Genomic DNA, 9,866 nt, shown 5'->3' with positions numbered 1-9,866 from the left:
GTTTTTTTCTCCCTCATACTCTTCTTTCCACTTGGGGACTTAGGACCTTTTACTGCCTCTTCTCAGAGCCTTTTTTGGCCAGCAGATGTGTCAGGTGTACCCCCCCACCCAGGGCCCAAGGACATAGCAGACCCACAGAGAAGGGACCCCTCCACTCTCTTATCCTCAAATGAGGTACAGGCATACTTTGGAGATATTGTGAGTTCAGGTCCAGACCACTGCAGTAAAGTAAGTGTCACTCTAAAATGAGTCACGCAATTTTTTTTGTTTTTCCAGTGCATATAAAAGTTCAGCCTATTAAGTGTGCAGTAGTATTATGTCTGAAAAACAATGTGCATGCCTTAATTAAAAATATTTTAGTGCTGAAAAATGCTAACAATTATCTGAGCCTTCGGTGAGTGTACCTTTTTTTGCTGGTGGAGGGTCTTGCTTCAGTGTTGACGGCGTCTGACTGGCCAGGGCAGTGGTTGCTGAAGGCTGGGGTAGCTGTGACAATTTCTTAAAATAGACAGCAGTGACGTTTGATTCGATTGACTCTTCCTTTCATGAAGATTTCTTTGTAGCTATGGGATGTTTGACAGCATTTTAGCCACAGAACTTTCAAATTGGAGTCAATCCTCTCAAACCCTGCTGCTGCTTTCTCGACTAAGTTGATGTGATATTCTAAATTCTTTGTTGTAATTTCCACAGTGTTCACAGCATCTTCACCAGGAGTAGATTTCATCTCAAGAAACCACTTTCGGGAAACGGACTTTGGCCCAGTGGTTGGGGCGTCCGTCTACCACATGGGGGGGGTCCGCGGTTCAAACCCCGGGCCTCCTTGACCCGTGTGGAGCTGGCCCATGCGCAGCGCTGATGCGCGCAAGGAGTGCCGTGCCACACAGGGGTGTCCCCCGCGTAGGGGAGCCCCACGCGCAAGGAGTGCACCCATAAGGAGAGCCGCCCAGTGCGAAGGAGGGGGCAGCCTGCCGAGGAATGGCGCCGCCCACACTTCCCGTGCCGCTGACGACAACAGAAGCGGGCAAAGAAACAAGACGCAGCAAACAGACACAGAAAACAGACAACCGGGGGAGGGGAGGGGAATTAAATAAATAAAAATAAATCTTAAAAAAAAAAAAGAAACCACTTTCTTTGCTCAATCATGAGAAGCAACTCCTCATCTGTCAGTTTTATCATGAGGTTGCAGAAATTCAGCCACATCTTTAGGCTGCACTTTTAATCCTAGTTCTCTTGCTATATCCACCACATCTGCAGTTAATTCCACCACTGAAGTCTTAAACCCCTCAATGTCATCTATGAGGACTGAAATCAAGTTCTTCCAAACTTCTGTTAATGTTATTTTGACCTCCTCCCATGAATCACAAATATTCTTAATGGGATCTACAATGGTGAATCCTTTCCAGAGGTTTTCAGTTTACTTTGCCTGGATCCATCACAGGAATCACTCTTTCTGGCAGCTACAGCCTTATGAAATGTATTTCTTAAATAATAAGTCTTGAGAGTCAAAATGACACCTTGATACATGGGCTGCAAAATGGATGTTGTGCTAGTAGGCATGAAAAGAACATTAATCTCATGGTATGTGTCCACCAGAGCTCTTGGGTGACCAGGTGCATTGTCAATGAGTAGTATTTTGAAAAGCATTTTTTTTTTCCTGAGCAGTAGGACTCAACAGTGGGCTTAAAATAATCAGCAAACCATCCCAGGGTCCACAGAATGGAGGAATAAAACATGGATTAGAGTGGACTTACTGAAATTTTACTATAAAAACATTGTGACTAGTAATAGAAAAATTTTAGCATGAGGTGGAGAAAGTGACCACAGTAAGTTGCTGAGGGCCAGGAGAGGGAAGAAGATGTGATGTGGGGGCATTTTTGGGATTTTGAGTTGTCCTTAATGATATTGCAGAGTCAGATGCTGGACTTTGTATATCCTGCCATAACCCACTGAATGTCCTGGGGGAGAGTGTGAACTACAGGGTAAACTATTATCTGTGTAGAGCAGCAGTGCCCCAAAATGTGTTCATCAAGTGCGATGCGTGTGCCACAATGGTGGGGGAGGTTGCTGAGGTGGGAGGAGTGGAGGATGGGTGGAGGGTATACAGGAACCTCTTATATTTTTTAATGTAACTTTTTGTGTGAAGTATGTACCTTCAAAAAAATACAATTCACAAAAACGATGTGGTGGGGGGTGGGGAGTGGGTTATATGGGAACCTCTAATATTTTTTGTTTTTTTTTATATAGATTTATTTTCTCCCCTTCCCTTCCCCCCCCCCATATTGTCTGTTCTCTGTGTCTATTTGCTGTATCTTCTTTTTTGTCCGCTTCTGTTGTTGTTAGTGGCACGGCAATCTGTGTTTTTGTTGCATCATCTTGTTGTGTCAGCTGTCCGTGTGTGTGGCACCACTCCTGGGCAGGCTGCACTTTCTTTCATGCCGGGCGGCTCTCCTTACGGGGTGCACTCCTTGCGTGTGGGGCTCCCCTATGCAGGGACACCCCTGCGTGGCAGGGCACTCCTTGTGCACATCAGCACTGCGCATGGGCCAGCTCCACACAGGTCAAGGAGGCCCGGGGTTTGAACCGCGGACCTCCCATGTGGTAGACGGACGCCCTAACCACTGGGCCATGTCCGTTTCCCTTATGTTTTTTTTTTTTTTTTTCAAAGATTTATTTATTTATTTAATTCCCCCCCTCCCCTGGTTGTCTGTTCTTGGTGTCTATTTGCTGCGTCTTGTTTCTTTGTCCGCTTCCCTTGTCGTCAGCGGCACGGGAAGTGTGGGCGGCGCCATTCCTGGGCAGGCTGCTCTTTCTTTTCACGCTGGGCGGCTTTCCTCACGGGCGCACTCCTTGCGTGTGGGGCTCCCCCACGCGGGGGACACCCTTGCGTGGCACGGCACTCCTTGCGCGCATCAGCACTGCGCATGGCCAGCTCCACACGGGTCAAGGAGGCCCGGGGTTTGAACCACGGACTTCCCATATGGTAGACGGACGCCCTAACCACTGGGCCAAAGTCCGTTTCCCCCTTATGTTTTTTAATGTAACATTCCTTGTGATCTATTAACTTTAATTTTAAAAAATTGGTAACTTAGGGATACTTATGTTCCAAAATAAAATAAAAAAATTAGCAAACCATACTGTAAATAAATGTGCTGTCATCAAGGTTTTGTTGTCGCATTTATAGAGCACAAATAAGGTAAGTTTAGCCTAATTCTTAAGGGCCCTAGGGTTTTTAGAATGGTAAATGAGCAATGGCTTCAACTTAAAGACATCAGCTACACTGGCCCCTAACAAAAGAGTCAGGCTGTCCTTTGAAGCCAGGTATTGACTTTCCTCTCTAGCTAGGAAAGTCTAGATGGCATCTTCTTCCAATAGAAGGCTGTTTCACCTGCACTGAAAATCTGTTTAGTGTAGCCTCCTTCGTCAGTGGTCTTAGCTAGATCTTCTGGATAACTTGTTGCAGCTTCCACATCAGCACTTGCTGCTTCACCTTGCACATTTGTGTTTTGGCTTCTTTCCTTAAACCTCATGAACCAATCCCTGCTAGCTTCAAACTTTTCTTCTGCAACTTCCTCACCTCTTTCAGCCCTCACAGAATTGATGTGAGCTAGGGCCTTGCTCTGGATTATTAGGCTTTGGCCTAAGGGAATGTTGTGGCTGATCTGACCTACCATCTAGTCCACTAAAACTTTCTTCCTATCATTCATGTAGTCCCTGGAGCAGCCCTTTCCAATGTCCTTCAAGAACCTCTGCATTCAGAGTTTGGCTGTTTGGCACAAGAGGCCTGGCTTTGGGCATGCCCTCCTCACTGAACTTAATCATATCTATTAACAGCTTTTGATTTAAAGTGAGAGGCATGTGACTCTTCCTTTCACTTGAACACGTAAAAGAACATTGCAGGGTTATTAATTAGCCTCATTTTAACACTACTGTATCTCAGGGAACCAGCAGGTCCAAGAAGAGGGAGAGAGACGAGGGGGAATGGCCCGTCGGTAGAGCATTCAGAACACCCACAACGTTTATCAATTAAATTTGCCGTCTTCCATGGGTGCGGCTCGTGCTGCCCCCAAACAATTGCAACAGTGACGTGAACCGTCACTGCTCACGGATCACCATAGCAGAGAATAACGGCAAATTATGAAATATTGCAGGGATTACCAAAATGTGTCACAGACATGAAGTGAGCACATGCTACTAGAAAACTGGCATAGATTTGTTTGACAAAGGATTGCCACAAAGCTTCCATTTGTAAAAAATTCAGTATCCGCACAGCGTGATTAAAGAGGGTATGCCTGTAATTGAATAACAAAAGAAAACAGCTATTTGGTTGATGTATATATTATTTATTAGTTGACAATTAGTTCTAAGACAAAGTCCAATTCAAAACATATTACGGAGGATTCTATTTTAGCAATGGCATAATCAAAACCTAATTTTCCAATACAGTTTTTTATATAACTTCTAAGGAATTTTTCACTCCTGTTTTTGGTTCTGGAAAATCTATATTGGCAAACATTTTTTATGTTAGAATGAAAAATTAAGTATAGATAGTTGTTAGGCACAGGTAAAAAGGGGTGATATATACAAGTTATAATAATTACAAATCAACACTTATTTTGAATTGAATTTAAACTGCATAAATAATCAATGTTTTAGGTTAAGTTAATTTAAAAAATATGTCAAAAATTGTTTTTAACATCTCCTTTACTTTCTAATGCACCGAGGAAAAAATTCCTGATTTCTTTAGCAGAAAGAGCCATAAAAACTGTGACCCACACCAGGATTTACCTTCTTCTCTTGCAAAGCAAGCTGAAGAGGTATTGGATCTACTTAAAAATACTATCCTTGGGAAAATGCTGGCCGAGAAAGGAGTACTGTATCTCGAGACAAGGCTGCTGGGCTCTGCTGTGTGCACGTAAACCACCGGGCTCGAGCTGTGTGGCTGGCTCCAGGGAGGCCCAGAGTTCTGAAGGAGCTGACAGAGAGGGCTTTTAATCAGGCCAGAGCAAGTGAAACGGCAGGAATAGGAAGATCAGGGCTGGGAGGGGAGAGAAATCCTGCAGTGTTTTGAACCATTTTACATCGACCCTATAATTCCTGGAACTTGTGGGGAAAAAGGAAAGGATTTTCCTGGATAGCGTTTGCCCACAGAAGCAAATGAGTCACCTTGTTAAGCGTTTCAAAAACATTTGCTGTTTGATGCTACCAACAGTTACATTTTAGTGAGTAGGAAAAATTATGGGTTTAAACCTGAATTCTCCGGCACTGAAGATGCTTTAATAAATGAGGTCAAGTATGCTTAAGATAATGTATACTATTAATACATACTCATTCAATTGCTTTTTTTCCTTCTATTCTTTTTCACAAACAAAATTTGGTTATCTAATATTTGCTACCTATCAATCATCTTTTGTGGTCATTAACTGTCCATTACAGGCTATAAACAGTGTACGTGAGTGTGTGCACATACAGGAAATATAACCACAAAGTTGCAGGTTGAGGTTACAGTGGAAATGAGTTCCATTATTTCAGAGCTATACTGACATGTGACCTGTTTATACTTAACACACACATCCTTGGCCAGCCCCAAACCAATATTTATATATAAATATATATCTTTGACTCTTGTAGAATCCTTCATTTACATACCACAAAAAATATTCTTTCATTCCAACATCTTTTACTTAGTCTTGCCCACTGGATAAGAAACATCAGAAAATTGAGGATAAAACCTATTTTTAAAACAAATTTCCTAGCAGAAATTAATTATTTAAAAAGTCCACTTTTAAAGCAGCAGTTAGAAACATTGTTCTTATAGTACGTATAATACTGTTATATATATCAAATTATAGATTTAAATAAGTTTAATTTAACAGTGTTTTTGCTTCTCTTTAAAAAAAAAAGTACAAATTTCTGTTACTTAACGGTATCTCCATTCTTCCAATTCCAAGGAATACAAAGGTCTCCATCTTGCATAACAGAATAAAAATGTGAAACACAGAGGTGCATCCCTTGTAGATAAGGCAGTGATAGTTCTAGAAGTCTCTTACAACAATCCACCATTTGTACACTAGAAACACCGGGCTCCTTATATAACTTCTCCAGAGAAAATTTCTTTGTTGAAGCCTGTATCAATTCATTTTCAAGAACCTTTAACCTGTTTTATTGAAAAATAAAAGATTGCTATAAGCTATGATTAAATAAAATATAAAATGTAAATATATTTTTAAATAATGGTACTATAATTTCCTACTCACAATGGTACTCATACAGATCAAATTATATGCTTAGAAGACATGCCAATGATTATCATGCTCCATAAAATTCAGTAATATATTTCTAGAGATGACCCTTACAAGATTCTGATTTGATAATTTCTGTCTCTTCAAATTTTCAAGCACTTATTATTTGCACATATATCTCTAACAGCATTTGTTAAATCATTTCATTTGCAATAGGGTAAAAAAAAATACACAGTAAGTTCTTATCCTGCCTCACCTAGAAGCTATTAAGTGAATGAAAAGGGCAGGAAGCTAAGAATATAAAATCCTTAGCTTTAGGTACCCCCAAAATATGACTCCTCAGCAGTAATCCTAAGGATTCCTCAAAAAACCCCAGCAGGCTCACAAGCAAACCAGGATGGGAGCTCTTCAGGAGGAAGCTCTCACCCCCAGTCCACCCCACAGCCCTGCCTGTTCCCTCCGTCCGCCTGAGGCAGAGAGGCCCCTGTTCCAGCAAGGGCTGGCGCTCAGGCCTGCGCGGCAAGCAGCTCCAGCGCAGAGCCAGGTGGCAAATGTTGATGGGCATTTATGTTTTAGTAAGGAGCTTAAATCCTTTTAATCTAGGGATGCATTAAAGAGGACTCCACTTCCACTGCAGCAATAAACAAATACAAACATCTACAAGATGACTAGATTGTTCTGCCCCAACTGGGTGGGCTTGACAGCCTTGTCAAAAATCACTTGACTTACAGGGAAACAGAGATGAGCCACGACATGGCCGGCAGCCAGCAACATGGCTGCCAGAACTTGCTGAGACCCTGAGGTCCTAGTTTCTCTTTCTGGGACCTCTCCTTGGCCTGGGATATTCCAAACAGGTCCCACCACCGGCCCCACCATTATTACAACAGCCGAGGCCCATCCCTTTATTATTAGGAAAGGGGAGGGATAATGAACAGTTTACAAGGAACCACATGAGGCAGAGTGTGCTCTCTGCCTAGAGGAGCCCGCACCAAATACTGGTGTGTAGTTTCACCTTTCCCGTTTCTCAGCAAACTGTTCTTTTCCCCATTTCCAAATAAATTGTTTTTACTGGCTAACTGAAAAAAAAATCACTTGACCACAGATGCAGGTCTGTTTCTGAACCATTAATTTGGTTCCACTGGGCTATATGTCTATCTTTACGCCAGTACCATGCTGTTTTTACCACTGCAGCTAGGTAAAATAATTTATTTTTTAAAAAAAGTTTCTCCCCCCATTGTCTGCTCTGTGTCCATTTACTGTGTGTTCTTCTGTGTCTGCTTGTGTTTTCTTTAGGTGGCACTGGGAACCGATCCTGGGGCCTTCTGGAGTGGGAGAGAAGTGCTCAATCTCTTGCACAACCTCAGCTCCCTGGTCTGCTGTGTCTCCTTTTTTCCCTGTGTCTCTTTTTGTTGTCATTTTGCTGTGCCAGCACTCAGTGTGGGCCAGCTCTCCACTTGGGCCAGTTTGCCTTCACAAGGAGGCCCCAGGAATCGAACCCTGGACCTCCCATATGGTAGACGGGAGCCCAATCGCTTGAGCCACATCCGCTTCCTGGTAATATGATTTAAAGTTCAGAAATGAGAGTCCTCCAACTTTGTTCTTCCTTTTTAAGATGTTTGTGGTTATTCAGGGCCCCTTACCCTCCCAAATAAATTTGATAATTGTGTTATTCATTTCTTTAAAAAAGACTGGTAGAATTTTTATCAGGATTGCATTGAATCTGTATATCAATTTGGGTAGAAGTGACATCTTAATGATATTTAGTCTTCCAATCCATGAACACAGAATGTTCTTCCACTTATTTAGGTCTTCTTTTATTTCTTTGAGCAATGCACTGTAGTTTTCTGAATACAAGTGGTTTATGTCCTTGGTTTAGTTTATTCCTAAATATTTGATTCTTTTAGTTGTTATTGTAAATGGAATTTTTTCCTGACTTCTTCCTCAGAGTGCTCATTACCAGTGTATAGAAACACTCCTGATTTTTGCATATTAATCTGGTATTCTGCCATTCTACTAAACTTGTTTATTCTAGTAATTTTGTTGTAGATTTTTTGGGGCTTTCTAGGTAGAGGATTGTATCATCTGTGAAGAGTATAAGTTTTACCTCTTCTTTTCTAATTTGGATGCCTTTTTTTTTTTTTTTTTTTTTTGCCTGAGTGCTCTAACTAGAACCTCTAGCAAAATACTGAACAACAGTAATGATAGTGGGCATCTATATTAGTCAGCCAAAGGGGTACTGATGCAAAAAGAAATTGGTTGGTTTTTATAAAGGGTATTTATTTGGGGTAGCAGCTTACAGATACCAGGCCATAAAGCATAAGTTACTTCCCTCACCAAAGTCTATTTTCATGTGTTGGAGGAAGATGGCTGCCAACATCTGCGTGGGTTCAGGCTTCCTGGGTTTCTCCCTTCCAGGGTCTTGCTTCTCTCTGGATTCAAGGTTCTTTTCTTCTCACGGATTGCTTCTTCCTGTGCTCAGGGTTTCTCTCTTCCTGGGGCTGGCTTCTCTTTCCTCTGTGAGCTTATTTCCCAGGGTCCAGCCTAAGGCTTTAGCATCAAACTCTGTCAAAACTCCAATATCAAAGCCTTTAACTCTGTCCTTTGCCATGCCTTTTATCTGTGAGTCCCCACCCACATGACATGGCACAAGCAAAGCCCTAATCATAACTTAATCAGCCCAGGTATAGACCAGATTACAAACATAATCCAATATCTATTTTTGGAATTGATAACCATGTCAAACTGCTACAGCATCTTTCTCTTGTTCCTGATCTCAATGGGAAAGTTTTCAGTCTTTCACCATTGAGTACAATGCTAGCTGTGGGTTTTTCATATATGGCCTTTAGCATGTTGAGAAAGTTTCCTTCAATTCCTATCCTTTGGAGTATTTTTATGAGGAAAGGATGCCATATTTTGACAGAAGTCTTTTCTGTGTCAATCAAAATGATCATGTGGTTTTTCTCTGATGATTTTCCTGTGTTGAACCACCCTTGCAACGTGGTATAAAACCCACTTGATCATGATGAATAATTTTTTTATTGTGTTGTTTGGATTTGGCTAGTATTTTTTTGAGGATTTTTCCATCTGTATTCACTAAGGAAATGAGTCTGTAATTTTCTTTTTTCATAGTATCTTTACCTGGCTTTGGTATTAGGTGATGTTGGCTTCACTGAATGAGTTTGGTAGCATTCCTTCCCTTTTTTTTTTTAAGATTTCTCTTTCCCCACCTCCTCATCATATGCACTTGCTGTCTGTTCATCTTCTTTGTTTCTTTAGGAGGCACCTGGAACTGAACCTGGGACCTCTGATGTGGGAGGGAGGCACCTAATCACTTAAGCCACCACTGTTCTCTGCTTTGTCCGTGTCTCTCGTTACGTTTTCCCTCTTCTGTCTCGTTGCATCATCTTGTTGCGCCAGCTTGCCATCCTGCTCATCCTCTTTAGGAGGCAGTGGGCACCTCTGTTCCCTGCTTTGTTGTGCCTCTCATGTTTTTCTTCTTGTGTCTCTTGTTGCGTCATCTTGTTGTATCAGCTTGCCATGCCTGCCCATCATGTCAGCTTGGGAGGCACCAGGAACTGAACCATGGACCTTCTTTGTGGTAGGAGGGAGCCCAACTGCTTGAGCTGC

The 9,866-nt window shown here is 42.0% G+C and overlaps 1 protein-coding gene across 10 annotated transcripts in view; it reads right to left on the bottom strand.

Annotated features, from left to right (window-relative positions):
• Window positions 1-449: 449 nt before the first annotated feature.
• Window positions 450-9,866, bottom strand: part of TCAIM (T cell activation inhibitor, mitochondrial) — a 78,919-nt gene continuing 69,502 nt past the window's right edge. For 9 of the 10 annotated variants that reach the window (XM_004479730.5, XM_012520122.4, XM_058288644.2 and 6 more), the window contains one exon: window positions 4,320-6,154. In XM_004479730.5, the coding sequence (XP_004479787.1) occupies window positions 5,914-6,154 (241 nt within the window). In that variant the 3' untranslated portion in view covers window positions 4,320-5,913. Of the gene's footprint in view, window positions 564-4,319; window positions 6,155-9,866 lie in introns of those variants that run through there. The other variant, XM_058288650.2, reaches the window with a different exon arrangement.

Source organism: Dasypus novemcinctus, chromosome 26, assembly GCF_030445035.2.
Source record: "Dasypus novemcinctus isolate mDasNov1 chromosome 26, mDasNov1.1.hap2, whole genome shotgun sequence".
NCBI classification, from domain to species: Eukaryota; Metazoa; Chordata; class Mammalia; order Cingulata; family Dasypodidae; genus Dasypus; species Dasypus novemcinctus.
The sequence above is the reverse complement of the archived record's forward strand: the minus strand, read 5'-3'. Positions and strand labels throughout refer to the sequence as shown.